The sequence below is a fragment of the Copidosoma floridanum genome, unplaced genomic scaffold (assembly GCF_036245765.1).
Source record: "Copidosoma floridanum isolate Cflo_tuat_1 unplaced genomic scaffold, Cflo_Japanese_pri ptg000019l, whole genome shotgun sequence".
Taxonomy (NCBI): Eukaryota; Metazoa; Arthropoda; class Insecta; order Hymenoptera; family Encyrtidae; genus Copidosoma; species Copidosoma floridanum.
The window spans coordinates 18,863,910-18,887,097 of record NW_028321896.1 but is presented as its reverse complement, the minus strand read 5'-3'; the positions used below and the strand labels follow the sequence as shown (position 1 = coordinate 18,887,097).

The window sequence follows — 23,188 nt, the reverse complement described above, 5'->3', positions numbered from 1 at the left end:
ATTGAAAACACACGTTCCCCGGATTGGACGAGCAGTTTTTAACAGAGGGCGCGCGCGGCAAACGGTTTGTAAAATTCCGCTTTTGGTTCGTGCGCGCGCGTTTCGCGATTTCCAAAGGAACGCCGGGAATGGCGAATCTAGGCTTGCGCGCTTTGTTTGAATACATTTTTCTTTATTGCAATCTTATAAATTTTGAGTTATTTGCATGTTGAAGTATCAAAAAAGAAAAATTTATGTTCCGAGTATACTAAAATCCTCTCTTTCGATAATTGCTGCTCACATATGGTTTATTTGTTACGTACATACAATAACACGATCACCATCAATAAAATTATATACATCTTTGGAAATTTTTCTCTTTTCCCTTCCTAAAAGCAAAGTATACACGAAAAGTAATATAACTCATACAGAGTTGGTTTTAATAATTCCTTCTATAGCTGCTATTTTTATTCCGTTAATGAACACATAAAAATTTAATATTGTTTTGTAAAACGTATATTAATATATATCAAAAAGTATTCAAGTAAACGTAAAAATTTTGAATTTTACCTTACAATACTTGACAAACAAGTCTGTTAACAAAAAAAAAAAAAAAAAAAAAAAAAAAAACAGATTTAACTTTTTGCACTGAATATTGTTTCTCTGAATTATTGGGTATTTAATAATATGTTTACGAAAAGTGGATGGTGTGTAGGACTGTAGGGCAGTGTGGGTGCAACTTTCAATGACGGATTCTTAAATCCGCAACGCAAACCATGAATGCGGCACTGCGTGATTAAACCCATTATACACCGTCGTTGTGTGTTATTTTTTAAATGGGTGAACGCATGGCGGCGACGCTGTTCCGTAAAATTGAAATTTTTCGTACAAAAAGTTGCAGGCCTTGCAGCCCATTAAACGAAAAGGGCATATTCACTCAAAAGATGACCGGACCCTACTATTACTTAGCAATTAAAGCCGGACTCCAGTGACAATATTTGAGTGTGCAAGCGAAGAATACTTAATAGGTGTACCTGTAAATGTCGAAAGAGTCTGCAAGCTTTGCTGTGATTTTTTTTTATGCTCGGACTCGGGTTCTGTTAGTGCAGTGTAATTGCGTGTATGTAAATGTCCATAGTGTGGCCTAGTGTCGTCGTTCAAGATTTTTAATTACAAGTACCGAATAAAACTTCAGGATTAGGAATGTCAGTGACTTACGCTCAGCGTGGCAGGCCGCCTGCGACTCCTGCTCAAATACAAAAAGTACAAGCACCATTTTTTTCCTCCCTTGTATCGTGCTTAACCTCACTGTGCAGCAATAACAAGTGCTTGTTATTTTCAGATGCTGGATGAAAATTGTCATCTCATACAAACTATACAAGACTTTCAAAACAAAGGAAAGTCTCAGGAATGTATGCAGTAAGTGAAGTGAATTTTTCATTCCATTTCTTGTGTATCTATGCACTCTTCCGTGTCTTATATATTCTTCTCATTCAGGTACCAACAAATGCTGCACAGAAACTTAGTCTATTTAGCATCGATAGCCGATGCAAATCAAAATATTCAGGCACTTCTTCCGGTTAGCCACCAATCAAATCAAATTACACAAACAAGTAGTTGTAGTCTAATTACTCTGGTAATAACTAAATAATTTACTCAGGCACCTCAGTCAATTCCAAATGGACCAACACACAACATGATGGCACCTCAAGTCCCTCCAAACGTCCCTCCTTCTCAACCTGGACCAGGAACAGAAATGCCCCCCAATGCTCAACAACCCTTGCCTATGTCTGGCTTTAATCAAGGCCAATCTATGCCACAGGCGGGTTACAGAGGTCCGGTCATGCCTGGCCAAGCACCAGCTATGAATAGTAAGATTTTTGCTTGTTATTTTTTTCCAGCAGCATTAAAATTTAAACGAGAAACTTGTTGAAACATACTGCTTGATTCTGTTTTTAGGGCCACCTGCAGGTCCTGGCCCACAGCAGTACAGAGCCACTCAACAAGGTTACCCACCTCAACAACCGCCACAGCAAGGTTACCATCCTCCTTATGGTAATCAAGGACCAACAGCTAATTATCAAGGACCTCAGAACGCCAACTACGTAACTGGTCAGCCAAACCAATATGGTCCTCCGGCCACTCCTCAACAGCAGGGTTATCCTCCTACGAATCAACCTAATTATGGACCACCCCCAACCACTGTGAATAGTTATGGACCTCAACCTAGCGGCTATCCACCCCCTAATGCAAATCAGCCTCCTGCTGGGTATGGACCCCCACCTCCAAATCAACAGGGATATCCGCCTGCTAATGCAGCTCAGCAAAGTTTTCCAGCTACTGGGCAACAGCAGCCTGGACAATACGGGGGTCCAAGTCCACAGGGGAATTACCAGCAGCCACCCACGCAAGTGCCACCACCTCAAAACGCATACAATCCCAATCCCCAGACTGGAAGTTATCCTCCTCCATCTTCTCAAGGCTACCCAAATAACGTTCCGCCCCAACAGCAGTACCCTCCTCCACCAGCATCAAACGCTCAACCCCCTCAACCGCCCGTACCTCAGCCACCTCAGCCAGGACCGCCACAGCCCAATTACGGTAATCAGCCTAGTCCTGGCCCCGGTGGTGGGCCAGCACAGTATGGCCCTACCTCGAGTGCTCCTCCGTTTAGTGTGGCAGCAGTGTCAGGCAGCGGTGTCAACACTTATGTTCAGAGTAGTCAGCCCACGTGTACACCATCCGCTTCAACGCAGACCATATCACCGAATCCCCCACCTCAGACTCCTCAGCAGGGCAACTATCCTCAACCAACTCCACCTCCGAATTGGGGGAATCCCGTGCACCCGTCTCACCAACCACCACATCCGCCTCCACATCAGCCACCTCATCCGCCCCCACACCAGTCACCGCACCCACCACATCAGCAGCCATCTCCTCATCCACCGCACCAACAGCCGTCACCCCATCCACCGCATCAACAGCAACACCAAGCTCCACCGCCCCATCAGTCGCCGCACCCATCCCCGCATCAATCTCCTCAGCAAGCCCCTCCATCTCAAACTCCACCACAGCAACAGCAGTCGCCCAGTCCTGCGCCGACGGGTTTTCAGCCTCCTGCGGGACCTCCTCAGGGACCTGGAGGACCCCCCCAGCCCCAGCCTCAGAGTGCGTACGGTCCACCACCTCAGTCGCATCCCGCGACAACGCAAACTTATGTTCCAACAGCGCCTGGTGGACAGCCACAAGTTTACCCACCGCATCCTCCTCAGCCGGGTCAGCATTATGGTCACCCTCAGTATCCACCACAAAATTATCCTCCTCCACCTGCTGGTCAGGGATATGGACAGTATCCACCAAGACCACCCGCGGGACACATGCCTCCACCTCCTGGACCGCAAGGCCCACCTCCCAATCAGTATGCTGGTTACGGGTATCAGCCACCTCCTCAATAAAATTACTTCAATAGGTGGCTAAACTTTTAAAAAATTGCAACTAAAGATTGATGGAGTAGTCTCTTTGATATTGGGTTTACAATTTAATTGTGTTTAAAATCCATGTTCCTAATATTTTCAAATTTTTAGAAGTCAAACGATTTTTCATTTTTAACAACTTGTATGGAACCTTATTTTTATTTTTTCATAAATAAATATTTTGTGATGATTAACTATTAAGAATGATGTGGTCTGTACATTTATCAATAAGTATGATGGTAGGAGAAAGGTATCAAGAAGATTCGATTTTTCTTAACGTACTATAGAGAAGAATGTGTGAAAATGTAAATGGAGTGTACGAAACTTTGAAATTTCTCTAAGCTCCATTGTATATTGTATATTATGTGATTTTGAATATTAAGTAATGATGGAAACATGTATTCTAGTAGTTGATTCTCAAAAAATGTTTTTAACCTAGCATTTAAAGCACATTAATGAATTTGTAACGCAAATAATTTGTACAGCTAATTTTTGACACGAAACATTGACATTATTTGGGCGAATCAACTGCTAGTCACAGAATAATGTTAATGAAAACGACTGACTTTTGTCAATAGGTACAATTACATTAATAGTACCAAATAAAGTATCATAGGTGTTCATTTAATGATGTGTTAAATTTATTAAGCGAATAAAGGGAACATTATTTTGTTGCAAATAAAACTTGGAAATTTTTTATTGGTAAAGATAAGACAGTTTCAAGAATTTTTCAGACAGAGGCAAAATAAATGATATTTTAGAAATAGTCTATAATAATTGTACATACATTTATAATTATTTGCAACAAAATTCAAAATACATTCCTTTAAAATTATTTATGATTGAGCAATTTGTTTGTTCTAACTGCAACGTTGTAAATCAATGAAAACGCTTTTATTTCTTCTAGTGTAAGTTTTCAACAATCTTGTACATTAAGATTTGTGTATTTACAAAAAATTTTAACATAATAGATAATCTTTTTCAATACTTAAAGTTCATCTTTATTTCCTTTTTCATTAGTTATACATTTGCACTTGTGCTCTGGTTGAAAAACTTGTTCCATTTCAGGTAAAACTTGGACGGTACTTTTCAATCTCTTACTCCACTCCTGCAAGTTGTAAAATAATTGTTAGCGTAAATCGTAACTCAAACTGTCACAAAAAATAATTAAAGTACGTACGTATAACAAGGCAACGTAGTAACAAAATACATTTTGCGGCATCAAATTACTCCTGGCAAATAATCTAGCTTCTTTGGTGATTTTAAAAGCTTCAGCGTCATTTTCCATGGCCCACTTAATTTTCTCCACGAGATCTGACAAGTCGCTTTTCACAGGAACGTAATGCTTGAACGGTTCGACATCTTCATAAAAGAATTCGTAATACTTTGAGTTTTGTTTAAAGACTAAACAATCGCCAGCTAGTAAATAAGGAAATCTGTACGCTGCTACCGTTCCATCGATGTTTAACTGATATTTATACTGAAATACGATCGTTTAATGAAAACGAGAAATTTTTATTTTAATATTTACGCCAAACATACCTCGAAAAAATCGAAAAATGACGTATGCTTTTCACCTGGACCATATTTTGCCATTTCATTTCGAAAAAAGAAAAAGTTTGTGATTGATGCATTGAAAAGATCTGGATTATTTCTCGCAATGTCTATTAAATCAAGGCGTTCTCTTCTGGAGTCTCTGCCTCTCCAGAACATTTTCGGGATTTTTTCATTCCATGATGAATTTGTATTACCTTGTACAGATACCATATCAAGCATGACTCTGGAATTTTGAAAAATGTTTTAAATTTGACTAAAAACATTATAAGTGCAAAATAAAAAAAACATGAGCTTTCATTTACCTGCCCATGGCTTCAATGGATGACTCGGTCAAATCCCAAGTTGGTAGAACAATATCTTTGAAGCCTTCAGAGCCACACCACGAGAATATGGGAAGGATATCCTTTTTCTCGGAAACTAGAGGCCAATCTCCTAAATTCATGAAAAATTCAACATCTGGTATAACTGTCTTTCTCGTTAGAGAAAGTAAAATTGTGTCCGTAAATATTTTAAAACCGACGTGCTGTCCGTAACATTTTCTATAAATCTGAAAAAAAATGTCAACGTGATACGTTTGTATTAAAAAAAAAGTACCAATCTTCTTTATAAAAAATAGATGAGTTGAATACCTTGTTATCTTTGATAACGTAGTGGCAAACACTTATACTATTCGGTTTGTTAAATTTGTCAACAATTTTATTCCTCAAATCATCAAAATCTACGCTAGGAAACGTTGCAAGATCCCTCGAAATTCGTCGGTGACTCGGAAGACATTCGTTATTTTCAAGCCATATGTGCACTAAAGGATTCGGACAGTAGCATTCTTCCTCATGTATTGGCCCTAAAAATACGGAAAGTTTTCTACATGAAAAATTTTCAGAAAAAATAAAAATCCAACCAAATACACCTACCTTTGAAATCGTTTCGTTTCAAAGATAAAACTCGCTTTTTAACCAGTAACAAAATACGAAAATTAAAGCAAGTGTTGAAAATTTTGTATCTGACGATAAAAGAACCATCTTTGCAGTCAAAAATTTGGGTCCAAATGGGACAAGGATCACCCTGCTCGGTGGTTCCAGTTATCCGAGCTGTGACCAGACTTTTCCCAGGAGACTTTGTAACGCTAAAGTAAACAAAAAAGATCATAAAATTTTAAAAAGGATAAAAATGCAAGAGTTAATAGGTACACACACTTTTTTCCTTGTTCATCGACGAGCTGTAGAAATATGTATCTCGCCCTCAAAACGATATTTTCGGGGTCCAATCCTGGGCCCCAGACTATTGTTTTCGACTCGTCAATAGAAACGCTGTCCTCAGCACACCGTATGGAATTTGAATTCGTAATAACCACCAAAAGAACGAACAAGTACTTATTTATCCTCATCGTGGAACTTTTCTACGTGTTCTCGTGCACTCGAGGTTTTGCCGATTTTCAACTGCTTTTATCAAAGCGCACAACGTTCGCCATAAATTAACCGACATTTACACGGCAAATTCTTCTTTCCTTTTATCACCTATGCAAACAAATCAATGAACTCTTAACAAGTTATGCAACTTGTGATTTTATGCAGCTTAAGTATTGAAATTGCTATTAGAATAAAAAAATTGAAAAAATTTTAAACACAGATTTGCGGGTAAACATATTACTAAATCGACAATTTACGGCGAGTGTCATGCTGAGAGTATTTATAAAAGAAACATACATATATGTGCAAAGCCCTACATATTTATACGCGTATACGCATGTGTTTTTACCAGCCTATATTCTCTCTCGTGCTCCGAAATGCTCCGATCCCATCGGATACTTTTAATAGAAAATGCTGACTGACGAGCGAAATAATTATATTGAATCTTTTATAGCACTGATGGGTAAATTGAATTCAATATTCATTTACAATAATTTCTTCTTTGTAGTACCTATGTACCTTGTTATGTATAATATCTTGATTAGCATACTTACTTACACCTGAAAATAAAGCTCCAACTTCCTTTTTTTCATACTTTTCGCCTTCAACTACGGTTGCACCACCGGAGTCAATCAAATTTCATACTCCATAAAAGCCTGCTCTGTATCTCCTATTGTCAAATCTGACCATAATGTGACCTTAAAAAATATAAAATGAATAACAAATCAAGGACAATGAAGGATACGCGACGAGTTTATAATGAAACTATGGGGGTGGAGTACTTATAAATCATGAAAAACTCGCATGACTACGAAGCACGAGAGCGATGTAAGCCTATACAGAGTTGTACAGACACTGCAGTGATGTTGATTCGTTGCGCGACAAATGAAAACATTCAATTCCTATTGGCTAGTGAGATAACGTAACCTCTTTCATTGGTGAAATTTGTGCTTGGCACTCAACGATTTAAACTCCGTGATTTCGGAGCAGCCCAGCAGCACTGTGACGGCGGCTCATCGCGAGCAAGCGCGCGAGTGTACCTAAAAGAGGAAAAAAAAAAAAAAAGTGAGAGAAATCGCCAGCACGGCACACCGTACGGCCGTGTATTATAAACGTATAGCCATCACGGAGAGACGCATACATAATCCTCGTCGCCGCGCGTACATTATGGCAATGGCTATTTTATCGTGACAATTAATATACAATATGTCATCGGGGTTATTCGAATGCGCGCTTCCGTGCCTGTAAAAATTAATACTCTGAATAAACTTCGGGCTCGTGCAATAACAGGCTGCAGGTGAGGAGAATTATCGACGACATACCTAGTGAAGAGAAGACATATACACACCTATATGGTACGATATCGCGAGTTGTGTTTATGTATATATTATACTTATAAGTGGTTGAGAGAGAAAAAGAGAGAGAGAGAGAGAGAGAGAGTACGGCGAGTTCCTCGTAGTAGGCTTGCAAAAGCTCGACCGAGCCGAGACGAATTAAAGGCCCCCTGGGGGTGTAACTCTTTCTCGTGTTGCAGGTCTCTCTCTTGCAGCGACTGCGACTAGTCAACTTCGACAGGTGTCCTTGGTCGAAGTCCGTTGGAGTCGCACTGTAAATTATTTATCAGTACTTGATGTAGCTCTGACACAGGGAGCAGCATTCATTCATCCGCTACGTCGTCACAGCTCTCTTCTCTTCTCCGTGGATCAGACCTGCAGCTGTTGCAGACAGACGGAGGCGGTGCCCCGCCTCGTACATATTAGGAAAAACACGACTCATTCTCATCATATTTTCCTGTGAATAGTACTTGTTTTTCCAACATAAAAAGAAGGAATTAACACACACACATACTGTTCTTAATTGTTCTTGTTGTTGAGAAAAAAAAAAAAAAAAAGAAAAAAAAAAAATCAATGTGAGTGCAATTGTAATAGTTTTGTCATACTGAAGGCATGGTGCATAATCCTCTCTCTGTTTTATTGTTTCTCTATATTTGTTTTTTTTTTTTTTCATTTGTTTCATGTTATACAATATCACATGTCTTGAGCCTCTCGGGTACATATAGGCAAGACATCGATTTCGTTATTATCAGAGCAACGGATTTCTCGGTCTTTCGGTTTACGTATTATGCGAAATACGAGGAAAATAGAGGTCATGATGTATTGATCGGGAATGAGGACTTATAATTGTTCGCTTCAGCAGCTACGAGTGCCGTTATAACGTCGATTAAGTACACCCGTACCTATATACGTGATCAATTTAAAGTCATCACTGAAGATAAATGTTTTAAAAGTCATACAAGTATTTAAAGTTTGACCAGTGCGTATTTATATTTACTCAAGCATGTGTATATATAAACATAAAAGTAAATACATGTGCATACACATATAAAACGTTCGTGCAAGAAAAAAAAAAGGAGCGTCGGAGGAGAAACGAAACGGAGAAGAAGCTGGGGGAGGGGGTGAAGTTGTCTTCGACGCGGGGAGGGAAGTTTCCGATAAAAATAGATTGCCGCCGACGGTATCCGACGTGTGACGCGTGACATCGATTGGTCGAGAGTCGGAGTCTTCGGACAAGCCGGGCGGGGATTGGGTGATCGGTCGAGGCGAGTGCGCGCTGGGGGCTCCGTCAGTGGTGGTGGGGGAAGGAGAGAACGTCGAGAAATTCGTCCGAGTCGGTCGAGGGAGGGCTAGTCGGTCGTCCCGAGCGAGTCTGCACGCAGCGTCTCTGGGTCTGCACTGCCGCAGGGACAGCATATATTTATATATATAGCTTGCTGCATCGCATCGTCGTCAGCTCCTCGCTGGCCTTTGTTTGTTCTCCCAGCTCGCTCTGCGATTCTGCTGCGCTCACTTGACTTCCCATTAAGCGATACATCTCGCTGCTGATTTTCGCAGTTTTTCATCGTCATAAATCTTTTCTCTTTTTTTTTTATCTGTTTGTATAATCAGTTGTAAGTAGGCACGATTGCGCAGGACGCCATTAGTCGACGATCGAATAAATTGTATCTATCGTGGGGTCTTGCCCGTTCTCTCGCGGACCTTCCGTATGGATCGATAAGAGGCGACAGCAAACAAAAACTCTTGCGCTCTGATAATTGTATATTTTTTTCCTTCTCGAAGGTTTCAAAGACAAATCGAGAAACAATCGCGCCAAACTATAAAGTTGAGAAAAAGCTAACGTAGAGAGGATCATGCAAGCGTGTCGTTGTAGGAGATAAAATGGCGGCGGTTACCACGCACGTCTCTGTCGTTGAATAAAGCTTGTCTATCGTTGCAGACCCCCCATCGTACGTTGCATCGACGTTATGTCGTAGATTTTGCAAGAAGAAAAGTTATAGGCGAGTTTTAACAATGGTGAGTTTATCATTTGTAATGTGTAATTTTAGTATTACGGGCGCACATAATTGACATGTACATTTGCATCACTGCGTTGCGTCGTGGTCAAAGGGGACGCCATGTTTTTTTCGGGCTTCTTCCTCGACGACGGGATTTTGCCTCGTCATCGTTGCAAAGTTTACAATTTCGCCGCTGAGGGCGCCTCGGTTCCTGTTTCCCACTTTACCCTCTACTTTCTCGACGTTGCTTTGCAGATGTGTCATGTTTTTTTTTATTACGCTTAAATAGTAATTAATTTGCGATTATGCTTACGAACATAATATGTGCTCGATGAACTTGAGATAATTTTGAAAATACTTTCAAATACAAATGAGATAAGCCATAATGTACACGTAACAAATGCATACTGAGACACGTGATTATTTGTTTGTTAAAATAATTGGGTGATTGTTTTTTAGTATGCGAAATTAACTATTGGAACTCTGAACCATTGGGCAGTTACTTACAATGGACTGAACTTACTGATATTTGTTCCACATTTTGATTATAAAATTGATGTGCACGTGTTCTCATGTATTGCCAGAATTTTCAAAATATTTCAACAGTTCTCATTTTTAAATCAACTGATTGATAGTGTTATAAACATTAACAATAATTGATTTTTTTTTTTTTTTTTTTCTTATTGTTCAGCCCCGCATAGATCCATTATCGTTGCTGAAATGTCTCAGTGTCCTACTGGGTCCAAATGGTGGCATCAAAAGTAAAGAAGAAGTTATTCGTTTAGCAAACCTGATGACAAAGTTTTCGAAAAAACTCGTGTCAAAATGCATTTATATACAGATTTTGAAGAGCACAGAACCAGGACTCCTCGATCAGTAAGCATAACATTTTTATTCATTTTACTTTTCAGCAAAACTTGATAAGAATTGCACACTGAGACACATGATTATTTTTTCTTCTTAATAAATTATGTGATTTTATATAAAGTGTGCAAAATAAATAAATTAGAACTCTGAACCATTGGGCAGTTGTTTTTAATGAGCTGAACTTACTGATGTGTGTTCTACATTTTTTCAATTTAAACACCTATTTGAATACAAAAGATTTCTGCGACTAATTACTTGGGAATTTACTATTTTTCTAGGTTTATGGGAGCTGGTGGCTGGAACCTTATTCATATGTGGCTAACGGATGGTATTTTGGCCAAAAATTGGGCTCTAATTCAAGAGTTACTAGAACTCTTGTTGCTGTGTCCAGTTGATACTAATAGGTTGAAAAGCAATCACTGTCCTAAACTGATAAAGGGTTTATCAAAAGAGGGTAGTCACCATGGTGTTAGAACGTTAGCCAGTCGACTTGTAGAACAGTGGTTGAAAATGGTTAAGGGAGAGGCTATGCCTCAGACAGAGGCAGTTCAAGCTGCTTCTGTCGGTAGTTTAGCGAACATTTCAAATTCTGCACAGCCAAATGCAAGTATTACTCCTGTTACTAGTCAAAATATCAACAGTGAAAATGCTACAACAATTAAAACAAGTGATTCTCCAGGTGTACACAGTTCCCCTGCCACCTGTTCTTTTCCTACTCATCAAGAACCTGCTAAAAATTCATCCCTTTCCAAAACATTAATGAATAATTCTAGTGAAAAGCCACAAGTTATTTCGACTTCAGTTTATAAAATTACCATTCGAGATGGCAAAGAGGTCTTAACTCAAGTTCAAACAGATGCAGCTAACATAAATAACATAATAGGTGTGAATAACTTGGAAATTGAAGTCAAAGGTGGTGTCGGTAAAGTGCATCTTGCGGAAGGAGATTCTAAATTTACTGATAAAAGTGAATCAAATGTTCAAAGGACATATAGTGTTGATAAAAATAAGGTAGAATCAGAATCAAAAGACGCTTCTAATGCAGTCAAAGACGGTGTGACTAGGTTGAACGATGAAACTGATTCTGTTAAAAGTAGGGATAATAAAAATGAGAAAGATGTTATTAATGATGGTAGTAAGTCGACTAGTGATAAGGAAAATCGCGATAAAAGAGACGATAAGAAAGGTGTTAGTTCTGACAAAAAAAGCAGTCATTTGCAGTCTTCTAGTAAAAGCTCCAGCAAACATGGCTCCAGCTCAAATAAGTACACTTCCACATCAAGCAAAAGTAGCTCTAGTTCTCAGCGTTCCAGTTCCAAAAGTAGCAGTAGTAGCATGTCGAGGGACAAGTCTTCCAAAGATAAAGAAAAGGATAGGTCTAATTCTAGCAGTTCATCAAAAAGTTCTAGCTCAAAGTCAAAAACTGATCGTGACAGAGAAAGAGAAAGGGAAAAGGAGAAACAGAAGAAAGATCAGGCGGAAAAGGATAAGGCAACATTGGAAAAAGTTCAAAGTCAGTCACTAACTTACAAAATAGGAAAAATTCCCAAGAAAAAATCTGATGAAGAAAAATCCGAAGATTCTTCCAAAAAGTCTTCAGTGGATTCTAAGGACAGTAAAGATAAAAAATCCGTGGTGGTTACGGAAAAGAAAAAGATTTCAATATCCATTGAGAATAGAAAAAATTCTCAAGATTCGACGTCTCGGCCTAAAACTGTCAAGACTTTCAATTCGAAATTCAGATCAACCGGCCTCGAAGAAGAAGTTAAGCCCCCTCCTCCTAGAGGATCCAAGAAACCAACTTCTGTACCTGATAAAAAAGTAACACCGCCTCCCAAATTTCCATTGAAAAGGTCTTCTCCAATCAAAGAATCGGGACCACTGGACAAAAAAGCTAAACTTATTATGGACTCCCCACCAACTGAAGAGAAGAAAGGAGGAATCAAACTCATTCCAGCAAAACCAAAATGTACGTATATTTTCTTGATACTACTTTCCAACACTTTGTTTCTAATATTTTTTGTTTTAAAGTTATACTCGCGAGAAAAATATTCAAAGGTCAAGAGTTATGAAAAAAAAAAAATCTGTGATTGTACTAAAACAAATATCTTACTATTTTATATTGCTTAACTTTTATAAGGCTGAAATTCAAAAACTCGTTTAATTTTTAAATTAAATTGAAATAGTTTAAAAAAACTATTTGATGTTACTATTTGAATATCAGTCTTTATAAGAATCTAAAGTACACATTCTAACACTTGTATATCGAGTTTGCAGGTGGACAGTCACAGAAGCAATTGGTGCAAAGTCATAATTTTTCTCTAGTCAACACTTTTGATAAATATATTTGGCAACAATATTTGTTCAGACAACTATTTGACATAACAAAAACACTATTTCAACTAACCCTTGATTTTTACAGGCTCTCACATGCACCTCCTATTTTCTCATTTTTATATTTTTCATTACGTATATCGATATTTCATTGTAATTATCCTGTATCGGTATCCCTTTCAAAATGTCAGGAAAATAAGTGATAATTATTCATCGGCAATGCAAGTTTACGACGGATTGTCTTCAGAAAATTGGAAGAAAGAAGAGTGGATCATCACTGCGACATTGGTTTAAAATTAGGTGATCAAGATCCAGCAGGTAACCTTCGAAAACAACAATAATTTAAAAAATACGAAAAATTGTGCATTTCGCTAAATGAAAACTGCTACAAAGCAAAGACAATAAAATCAAATATTGCGCCGTTAAATAAGTTACCCACAAAACATTTTTCGTTTCGTTTTTGTTAGAACCTTTTTCAGGCAACAAAAAGATATCATTAGATGAGTGATTTTTTACAATACAGTATTACATAACGCGATTCGGTGTTTAGTGGGTAAGAGTGAATGTGTGTGCGAGTACTGAAATAAAGAAACTGATAAATCACCAACGTTTAAGCGGTAATCGTTAAATAGGTAAGACACCAACGAGCAAATTTTTGTCCATCTATTTTTAATCCCTTGTATATGTATACCCTTTTTAAGCTTTTCAATAAACTATCAGAAATCTGGAAAAATAAATTGGACTCTTGGGTTTCTTCTATTACATACACGCATTATTATTCTCAAAATGATGAAAGAAAAACAAATCCGAAGTTTATGCGTTAACCCATACATCTCTCGATTGAGCCCATCCAGATTTCCATCCTCTCGGTAAATAATTCATCAAATTGCTCTAAAATGACGATTTTTAAGCGCTCGTAATGGTGTTTCTTATACTAGATACTGATTGCATCAAAATGCATGAAAATATGCACTATTTCAAAGTCCCAGTACAAATTTTTTTTTTTCATACTGTCCAAAAAATGCGTTCACTGATCAATGACGATTAAAAAATCGAGAATAAAGTATTGCTCTTTACACCATTTCGACGCGTTATTGTTTCGCGAGAAATGCAGTATTAAACTTTTACACGATTACCGAAGAGAATAGAAATTTGCGTTGGACTGCGATTGATACATCCCAATATCCTTGTGTGCAAGAGTGACATGAGTGTGTGAATGTTAGATCACGTTATTTAGCCCAATCGCTTTCGGATATCTTTTTAAAATAATTGAAAATAACCTGAAGTTTCGTATACTTATATAAACAGTGTTAATTTTGAATTATTAGGTGAATTAAGTTTTTTTTTTTCAAACCTTCAGTTGTACTAAATTTAAAAAAAGGTCTGTTCAGCTATCTGTTTAGATAATTGTATTTTTCTCAAGTCATTGGTAATGATATTTAAATTCAATGGCTCAACCATTTTTAATATTAAACACGATAAGAGTATTCTTATCGTTTGCTTCAACACAGCATACCACTAAGACTTGAAAAGTTATACATACTTCGTCTTTAAGGTAGTTCTGTACCCACAGTAAAGTTGTTCTCAACGTGTACAGTTTAATGACGGATTACTGCTTTCCTACTAAGGTAGATAATCATTTTTTTTTTTTTTTGTTTCGAGATAAATTTGTACACGCATATAAATTTGCCAAATTATGTTTCTGGTATTTTGGGTCGCTACTCAAAGCTCAAATCGCTTTACTATATGCCTTTTTTTAAAACAAAATATGATGACGTAACAGAGCAACATAGATTATGCTGTAGTGTCGTAGAATACATAACAAAAACGTCGGTAAAATAAATATTTTTTCGAAAAAATAGTGGAAAGTTCAGTGATTATCGTGATAATCGTATGTTGACTCCAAAGAATTCGTAACAACTTCCACAGAAAAAATAAATTATAATGTCAGAAAAATTGGACAAACAGCGATAATATGAGAATGACTTTGTCACTGCGATATATTAAAAGCTAGCATTTTAAAGTCAAAATGATATTTAAATATGATACATAAAATATATTAATCTTACATGGAAAAAGGTTCATTTCATTCCAAGTTACAATGAAAATAGCTAACATTTAATAATATACAGATCGCTGTAATTATACAGCAAAACTCTTTATTTACTTGAAATGAATTTAAAAATCTGAGTACAACCGTGCGTTTTTTTGATTTATGCATCAATTCTCGAAGTCGAAATTATTTTACATACAAAACGTGTGATTATTTCAACGATAACGAGAAATTTTACAGATAACAATTTCAACTACTTTTTTACAATTTATTCTTCGCCCATAAAGTATCCTTGAAGCAATCACCTAAGGTGTTAAAAAAAATGTGGGTTCTTTAATTATAATAACGGCAACACATCCCTTAATATATTAATGAAATGAGAACGATTAATGCGTGGTATGATAACAATATTTTTGCACGAATTACTTTAATTTATTGAAATCAGTGAGAAACGCGTTATTTTAAATTAATTTTGGTAATCTCACAAAAAAGATTCAATATTAAAAATGGTTGGAAACAGCTCATAGAAAAAATTCGATCATTAAAAATACATTTCACTGCGCACCTAAGGCGCTAAAGTAAAAAAAAAATGCCAATGCGCCTTCTTTCTTTACCGACCTGGCGTGAAACGGACGCAACTTACCGGGACCGAGAGCGTTATATTATTACCTTGAGCTGTAATGCATCGCTTTCGGTTTCGAGTGTGACGTAGAAATCTATTTTACTTATGTTTCTTTTAATGAATGCACAACTTTCATCATGTGTATTATTTTGAATTACAGCACGACCGTACCTCTTGCTCTTGTACCGTAAGTTTTATCAATTCATTACTGTTGCGGCCAAAGGCAAAAAATTACGAAAATACAAACTTTTATTACGAATCATTCATCATAAGAATTTAGCAAATTATAAGATACGGACATTCAGTGTATTGATATTATTTTCTGATAACTTGAGAGATTGGGTTGAATACCCACGTCAACAATTTTGAATATGTTTACGCAAACTAATAAAAATAAAATAAGTAGAAAATTTGCAATATTTGACAAAATTTAGTTGTAATGGCAATAATTGCACAAGTTAAATTTTAATGGTTGGAAAAAAATAATTTGTTAATGCATGAGTAATGATATTGATTAACGTAAGGGTATTCTTTATGATGACGTGGGTCGTAGATGGCGAGAAAGGGAAATTATGCACGTATTTTTATAAAGAAAAAGAAAAAATATAAATTTAAAGTGCAGATACCTATGCCGGAGGAAGAGGAAAAACTGAGCGGCGTTGGGACGAGACGATAGCTGTGGACCGTTCGAGGATGGCTGGCTTGTAACGAGAACGCAAAAAGCTCAACTTCCAGGGATATCATCGCAGCTTTTGCCGATTACGAATAATTCCTTTGGCTTATTTGCTACCAATTGAAAGCGAGAAAAAGTAATTTTTAGATACTTTCGGTTGCAAACCTCCACCGAAATGTCTATACTTTTTTTTTTCTTATTTAATTTAATTTTTTTTTTTTTTTTTTTCCAACAGTAACGATGATAAAATCAGAAAGAAATCGGGGGAAAATAAAATCATAGCGCTCAGCCGTTTGGTGAAAATTTTCCGAGATCGGTTGGGAAGCGCAATCGTAGTCCTCTCTAGGGATGATGGTGAACGGTGATGAAAGTGGCGAAAAATGTTGGTCGGAAAAGGGGGAGGGTGGTAGATGGAGACACGCATCGATTAAGCCGTGAAAACGTGGAGCTTTTTTTCACAGCCCATGATATATACGGATAGACGTATGTATGTATGCGCTGCCCATACACGCAAGCTCTCCCGGCTGATGAATAACTTGGATATTTTTTAGGTACAACAACGTGTATAGGTGCGCGCTGCAAGTATATATAACACGGGCAGCGCGTCGTCACCGTACATATAGAGACAGTAGAGTACATGCGAGTCAGCGGCCACGGCTATAGATATATTAATATAATACACGGTAGGGGGTGCCTCGCGTCTCTCTGTTCACTCTCTGCTGATGTTGCTGGGCGCACTTGCGCAAAGACGGCCACCGCTTGCTCCGCTTCGGCCGACTGTGCGCCGTTGGGAGGTGCGGCTCCCACTTGGGACTTTTCCCGGCGACTTTGGGTGTGACGTATATATAAGTACACCCACTACTGCCACTTTTCCGCCGCTTAAATACAGGTATTTAGCTCGCACGGGCTCGGGTCTTTCGTTGAATGCTCACCTGTGTTTTTGCATTCCAAGCGCCTCAAATCTCTTCGTTTCTTCTGATTTTTAATATTTCTTTTTCTTTTTCGATTAAGTTTTTTTGTTCTTTAATTTAATTTTTAATTTGTTTTAAGCGCCCCGAGTAACATCCGTTCTTCAGCTTTTTTGTATAAGCTTTTTCTCAGAAAATACCAAATTATATCACCGAAAAATCATATGCAAGAGCTATTTAATTTTTTCAATAAATTATTATAAGTACCAAATGATTCGAAATCGTAGTTTTTAATAGTACCGGATCTAAAGTACTAGATACATTCGTTTAAAAAAAAAAGAAGGAATTTAAAAAATGCATCAAGTTATCGGAAAAAAATTGAGCCAAGATAGCAAAAGCACTCGCTCACGCCACCGGAGCAATTAATGAATTCTTAATTGATTTTGTCACTCTTAATCATAATTAAAGTCTTGCGTTTATTTTATAGATCGTAAACGTATCGTACCGAAACGAATTTCAATTTTTGCTTTAGCGATTACGGATCCTGCACTGATTAGTTTTAATGAATATTTATCTTACAAATATAAAAAAAATATTTAAACAATATAAGAAGATAATAGTCAAAAATTAAAAAAAAATAATGTCTGCTTTGCGATTACGATAGTAATTTAGCGCATACTTGTCGAACTTAGTTACGCGTTTTCCCCCTATATTTGTGTTTCATGCATTTGTATAGAATACTATGCGTATTTTTAATGTTTTTTGAATTTCTGTAGTGATTTAGAATATAATAATTATTTTTCATATTTTTTTTATTTGTAAAAAAGCGTTTGATAAATTGTATTTTTTAAAATTAAGAAAAAAATTTTTACCGTCACCGAATCGCCCTCTGTTTACACGATTTTCTATTCAATCGTATTTTAGTGATTACAATGGGATAAATGACTGACAATAGTATTGTTTACTTGTGTCGAAACGTGATTATGCACCAATGCGCAGTTAATGATGTACAACACACGCGATACAGTACACTACAATGGTGTTGCCGTTTAATATGCGATACCGCAACGTTAATACCGATTTTTTAAAGTCACATTAATAAAAAAAATTCTCTTATTTTACAGAATACCATGAAAATCGCACGTGTCGAACAGAGCCGTTGAAAAAAACACTAAAATAATTTAAACAACTTGTTGCCAAATATATGTTTTTTTTTAATTCATCATGTCAAATTAATTTTCAGATATTTTGCACCAATTGCTTCGACGTCCGAACTAAATTTTTGAAAATGAATTTTTCCGCGAAAACAGTACTCGAGTAATAATGAAAACATTTTTCTTTTTTTTTTTAAATTACAGTAATGCTGTTACAAGAGAGCGACATGTTTATGGATGCTTTGACGGCGTCGACGAAGAGCAAGGAGCCGAGGAAGCGAAAGCGACGTCCTTCCCTGACCAAAGACGGGCCCGCGGAGCTGAAAAAACCGGAGAGCGGCCAAGACAATCATCGCGACGCAGCCTCGCCACCCGTATCGCCCATTTCTCCGCCGCAAAACGCCAACAAAGACGCGGAGGAAAAATCGCTCATCAAACCAGCGTTCAAGGTAATTATCATTATTGTAATTTTTTGTTGTTTCAAGTTTTTTTTTGTGGAATTTTTTTAAATTAATTTTTTTTTTTTTTTTTTTTTTTTTTTTTTTTTTTTTTTCACAGTTTTATCAAGAAACGTTGGAAACAGACGATGAAAAAGAAGACAAGAGCAAAGCCAAAGCAGACGATGAGGCTGCAAAAGAGATGGAAGTGGATTTGGAGGACTCGAAGAAATTGCAGAAAGAGTCGAAGGACGAAGATAACGACGAGCATGATAGAAGTCGAAGTAAGTGCCAACAAAATTTGGTGGTTGAAAAAAAAAAAAATCTTCAAGTGACTGTTTGTCTAATGAGTTTTTGGTTTGATTGTTGCAGCTCCGACGCCGGAGAATGAATTTGACGACGAGAAGGGCTCGGACTCGCTCGAAGACCCCGCAGCTGCCGTAAGCGAAGCTCTGAGCAAAGAAGAGCCGGTGACGGTCGACTCGCGGCCTATTAGAGTTTTAAAGAGTGTTTTGCTACTTCAAAAGCGCAAGGGGGCTAAAAAGACATTAAAGTGGAAGACCGATCTGGAGTCAATTCGGTACTTTGAGCTCGACGAAACTGAGCGTGTGAACGTCACAAAGTCGTCCTTCACCGATATGAAGCTGCTAGACAAAATGAACGAGCACGAAGCTTTCCAGATGGCCAGAAAATTAAGTAAGTTTATTCGCCACATGGATATAAAAAGACAAGAATTTTATTTTTATGCAAGTATGAAGTACTAAAAAATTATATTTATTACTTGCAGATGGCGAAGACGTTATGGAGGAGAAAACGATGTGGAAGCCTTTGATACCGATAGACACGCCCCCAGCACTTGTAGAGCCCGGAAAAGACAGTCGAGAAAAAGACATACAGTACGCTCGAGAAAAGGGAATTCTTCAAGCTCTTTATTTCCACCGTGGCATGTAAGTTTAATTTTTAATATTTCGATACATATAACGTACAAATTATTTTTTTTCAATATAATTAACGAATAATTTTTATGCGTAAACAGGATACCGGAATCTGCTGCAGAACCTGACGAAGAACGCCACCATATTTATATAGATCCGAAAATTATTCCACTAGACGATTTAACAGGCAACAAGGAGAGCGAAAAAGATTACTCTAATGTGCCGTGGCCGGAACCAAAGCCTCAGCCAGCTGTCTCAACGACCAGCGTGCCCAGCTCATTTTTCCAAACATTCCGACCAAACCACACAATCAACAATATTTCCCCGATAAGTGTGCCATCGCAGATAAACGCGATGCCTCAGCAAATGATCAGTCCCATGGTACCCGAAATACCAAACCCATTGCCCCCGATAAGCAGCGGTGGTGGTGGTGGTGGCTGGAGAACAGGAGACGGCAAAATTGTGGTTCCCGATCCCAGTATAACGCCGATGCCCAGCATGAATGCGACTTATCCCCAAGGCATGGACGTTGTTGCTCCCATGGCATCTCCTAATATGATGAGTGCACCCATGTATAATCAGGAGGGCTACGTTATGGCACCCGATGAGATGAATTACAATTACAATCAGGGTCCGCATGGACCGAACATGTACGGGCCTGGAGGCCCACCGCCATCTGGTGGACCACCCGGACCGCCACCGTACCAAGGACCGAGGGGCCCGCCGATGCATGGAAACCGAGGAAGAGGGGGTCCTGGCTGGTTTAGAGGAGGTCCACCTCGTGGCATGCCCTGGAGGGGAGGCTGGAGGGGCAACAACAAACAGCAGTCTATTTGTAGACAGTTTAAGGCAGGACACTGTCGCATGGGTGACAAGTGCCACTTTTTGCATCCTGGACAAAATTGCCCACCGTTCTAAAGTTCGAATTTTATTTGAAAGCTTTGTTAGTATCTAACTGCTTGTTGAACGGTGGTTTAACCACACTCTCTCATGTGATAGTGCAGTCTTGGATGATGCACCTCCTTTTTTTCACGGCGTTTCATAGTTTTAAGGGAGCACACGCTGATGACGGCTGATAATGACAACTTGTCTACTACAACAATGTTATTGGCTGATTTTACTGGTTGGGAATGAAAACTTATTAATTCGTGACTGTTTAAGTGTAAAATCAGTGACCACGGTGAATTGATTGTGGATTTCTTATGAAATCCAATGAAAACCGACGTCATTTTGTTGCTTATCGTATTTTGTAAATAATACAAATAAGTATTGCAAAATATCGAATATAGCAAGTTAATTTTTACTTGTATATCACAGAGGTTTATTTATGCCAATAATTCTTGTATATACTGTAGAATTTTGTAAAAAAAAAAAAAAAAAAACCACTAGTTGTAATTGTATCAAAGAGACTGTTTTACTGAGTCTACACGATGAAAAAATACTGGTTCAAGAACTGTACGGAAATGTTGAAAAAAAATTTGATAAGTATATTATGATTGCATAATAATTTTGAATACAGATGGTCCAAGTCAATGACAGTTTTAAAATATGTTGGCCGATATAAATAATAACAGTTTTTATAACTAATTACGGGAAATGGTTAATTTTGTACACAAATGATCATTATTGTTTGTAAATATAGATTTGTTGTAAATTAAATCCATTATAAATACACGCTACACATCATTTAAAATAATTAAGTCTTGTTATTTTATTTTTTTTTGTATTTTTCAGTTAATGACAATTTATTAACAAAAATAATTTTTTTTTAATATTATTCAATCAATCATTACACATATTCTTATATGTTATAAGCACCAGCATTATCAGCTATCGGTCCCTTTATCTTTGTGAATAACGCCTGTCATAATCACGCCTTTGCCAATTTTGATTACGTCCACCTCTGCCATGATGAGACCTTTGATTTCTACTTTCATAGTTGTCATCAACGATTGGTGGATTATTTATACCTGCCTCTTTAATTTTCATAAACTCTTCATCTTTTACGGTGTAACGATCTTTAAACTCTTCTTCGCAAGATTGCAAAAAGCTTGGTGTTGATTCAGTCATTTTTAACTTACATAAGATTTAGGAGTTACAAGTAACGAGTTGACAACTAAAAATTATAAATGAAAAGTAAATTTTTGACAATAGTATGCCTAAAATCAATATCAAGTTCATACATACACTTAGCGCTTGCTAAATTATGAAGTTTAAGCATAAAAAATGCCTTACTGGACATATAATTAGTATTCAGTTGTGCAACTCCTAATGGTTCAAAGAGCCTAAAAAATAAATTTCAAGTAATGTCATTTAAATAAAATATAAAAATTTTGAAATCTTTAACTTCAATAATTACCATCCGTGATATGTTCTGCACCGTGGACATATACAAGGTTTCCAAGCGTAACCAGGGTACCAATTTTCTCCCATATACCACTGAAGAAAATTAATACCACATGTAAAAAAAGAAATTAGAGTTGAAGACAGAATATTTTAAATACAAGAATACCAACGTCGTTAACTGGAACACATTCTGATTTCGTTAAAGTAATTGTATGAAACTTGATGTTGAATGAATTTTTCAAGATTTGTATGTCTACTCCTTTGCGTTCAAAAAGAGTTTCATCCGGTATGACTTCTGCCTGAGGACTTAGATGGTTGATTATCTCATGATTACCAGCCAATTCATATCCGCAACGTCGGCACAAAATTGTATCTGTTTCTAAGTCTATAAAAAAGGTACATATACATTAGAGGTGTATAGTCTTAATACGTTTGTCAACATAAGGTGTTAAAATGAGGTTATATTATACAGCTGAGACAAATGCGTGAATTTCTTTTCAGCTAAAATTTCATACAAAATAAACAACAAAGTAACCTAGGATCATTGCGTAATACAATACGAATAAATGTAATAACTAGATAAATGAGAGAGTGTACCTTTCTTGGGTTTTCGCGATACTAGTGAACTATCTGCTGCGTAAGCACCATTAATCGTCGAGAAAAAAAAAATAACGAGCAAAACGTAAGGAAGGCAATGAAAACTGTAATTCAGGCGTTTATTGGTCGACTGTTTGAAGTGACTTGAACAAAAACGACAATAAGTACAACAGCTCGCGTTTATTTTGTCGAGTCTCATATTCCCGTGTAACTATTCACTCCCGGAAAATACGTAACTTGGAGCAATCATTCGATAACGCGTGACACAAAGAAAACACCAAAGTTCCGTAAAAAAAAAAAACAAACAAACTTTATCACCGCCCACGAGTTAATTTTTGACTAAACACCGTGAGCTCGACATTCAATCTATTTATCGCAGAACTTTTTGTTGTGTGATTCGTTCTACCTATGACTCAACGACACACGATACCTACAAAGTATAAAATATACTGTCGACGTGTGCTTGATTTCAGAACGTGTCTGTTTTTGAATTTAAAGAAGTAAAACTTAAGTCAT

At 37.3% G+C, this 23,188-nt stretch overlaps 4 protein-coding genes across 7 annotated transcripts; 2 read left to right on the top strand and 2 right to left on the bottom strand.

Moving 5' to 3' along the window:
- The first annotated feature begins 815 nt into the window (after positions 1–815).
- Positions 816–4,437, top strand: LOC106638393 (uncharacterized). Of its 2 annotated transcripts, XM_089592884.1 has the most exons (6): positions 816–1,242; positions 1,322–1,398; positions 1,477–1,558; positions 1,640–1,850; positions 1,939–2,731; positions 3,071–4,437. In XM_089592884.1, exons 1-6 carry the CDS (start codon positions 1,183–1,185, stop codon positions 3,432–3,434), a joined length of 1,587 nt encoding a protein of 528 aa, XP_089449010.1. In that variant the 5' UTR covers positions 816–1,182; the 3' UTR covers positions 3,435–4,437. The 2 variants fall into 2 exon arrangements, with proteins under 2 accessions (XP_089449010.1, XP_014207005.1); XM_014351519.2 differs by having other exon boundaries at positions 1,939–4,437.
- On the bottom strand, positions 4,420–7,250 carry LOC106638300 (protein O-glucosyltransferase 2). Of its 3 annotated transcripts, XM_089592885.1 has the most exons (9): positions 7,198–7,250; positions 6,974–7,113; positions 6,203–6,523; positions 5,921–6,132; positions 5,639–5,850; positions 5,312–5,556; positions 4,995–5,232; positions 4,633–4,932; positions 4,420–4,560 (listed from the first exon to the last, which is right to left on the bottom strand). In XM_089592885.1, exons 3-9 carry the CDS (start codon positions 6,391–6,393, stop codon positions 4,441–4,443), a joined length of 1,518 nt encoding a protein of 505 aa, XP_089449011.1. In that variant the 5' UTR covers positions 6,394–6,523; positions 6,974–7,113; positions 7,198–7,250; the 3' UTR covers positions 4,420–4,440. The 3 variants fall into 3 exon arrangements, with proteins under 3 accessions (XP_089449011.1, XP_089449014.1, XP_089449013.1); XM_089592888.1 differs by lacking the exon at positions 7,198–7,250 and having other exon boundaries at positions 6,970–6,989; XM_089592887.1 differs by lacking the exons at positions 6,974–7,113; positions 7,198–7,250 and adding an exon at positions 6,765–6,832.
- A 1,866-nt stretch (positions 7,251–9,116) lies between these two features.
- PNUTS (Phosphatase 1 nuclear targeting subunit) lies at positions 9,117–21,425 on the top strand. Its single transcript, XM_089593441.1, has 8 exons — positions 9,117–9,765; positions 10,438–10,622; positions 10,892–12,582; positions 18,562–18,806; positions 18,916–19,078; positions 19,167–19,490; positions 19,582–19,741; positions 19,831–21,425. The coding sequence occupies exons 1-8, from the start codon at positions 9,763–9,765 to the stop codon at positions 20,645–20,647; spliced, it is 3,588 nt and encodes a 1,195-aa protein (XP_089449567.1). The 5' UTR covers positions 9,117–9,762; the 3' UTR covers positions 20,648–21,425.
- Positions 21,426–21,719: 294 nt separating this feature from the next.
- On the bottom strand, positions 21,720–23,174 carry LOC106638397 (uncharacterized). The gene is made up of 5 exons (XM_014351523.3): positions 22,673–23,174; positions 22,246–22,460; positions 22,089–22,168; positions 21,917–22,014; positions 21,720–21,845 (listed from the first exon to the last, which is right to left on the bottom strand). Exons 1-5 carry the CDS (start codon positions 22,869–22,871, stop codon positions 21,802–21,804), a joined length of 636 nt encoding a protein of 211 aa, XP_014207009.2. The 5' UTR covers positions 22,872–23,174; the 3' UTR covers positions 21,720–21,801.
- Positions 23,175–23,188: the final 14 nt, after the last annotated feature.

Coding starts and splice junctions, on each gene's coding strand:
- LOC106638300 (XM_089592885.1), bottom strand. CDS start 6,393: ATGAGGATAAATAAGTACTTGTTCGTTCTTTTGGTGGTTATTACGAAT. Junction 5,233..5,311: donor TCCATTGAAGCCATGGGCAG/GTAAATGAAAGC, acceptor TCAAAATTCCAG/AGTCATGCTTGATATGGTAT. Junction 4,933..4,994: donor CATTTTTCGATTTTTTCGAG/GTATGTTTGGCG, acceptor ATCGTATTTCAG/TATAAATATCAGTTAAACAT.
- LOC106638397 (XM_014351523.3), bottom strand. CDS start 22,871: ATGAGACTCGACAAAATAAACGCGAGCTGTTGTACTTATTGTCGTTTT. Junction 22,015..22,088: donor TGCAGAACATATCACGGATG/GTAATTATTGAA, acceptor TTTATTTTTTAG/GCTCTTTGAACCATTAGGAG. Junction 21,846..21,916: donor TAATTTAGCAAGCGCTAAGT/GTATGTATGAAC, acceptor TATAATTTTTAG/TTGTCAACTCGTTACTTGTA.
- LOC106638393 (XM_014351519.2), top strand. CDS start 1,183: ATGTCAGTGACTTACGCTCAGCGTGGCAGGCCGCCTGCGACTCCTGCT. Junction 1,559..1,639: donor ATATTCAGGCACTTCTTCCG/GTTAGCCACCAA, acceptor TAATTTACTCAG/GCACCTCAGTCAATTCCAAA. Junction 1,851..1,938: donor CCAAGCACCAGCTATGAATA/GTAAGATTTTTG, acceptor TTCTGTTTTTAG/GGCCACCTGCAGGTCCTGGC.
- PNUTS (XM_089593441.1), top strand. Junction 10,623..10,891: donor GAACCAGGACTCCTCGATCA/GTAAGCATAACA, acceptor CTATTTTTCTAG/GTTTATGGGAGCTGGTGGCT. Junction 18,807..18,915: donor TCATCAAACCAGCGTTCAAG/GTAATTATCATT, acceptor TTTTTTTCACAG/TTTTATCAAGAAACGTTGGA.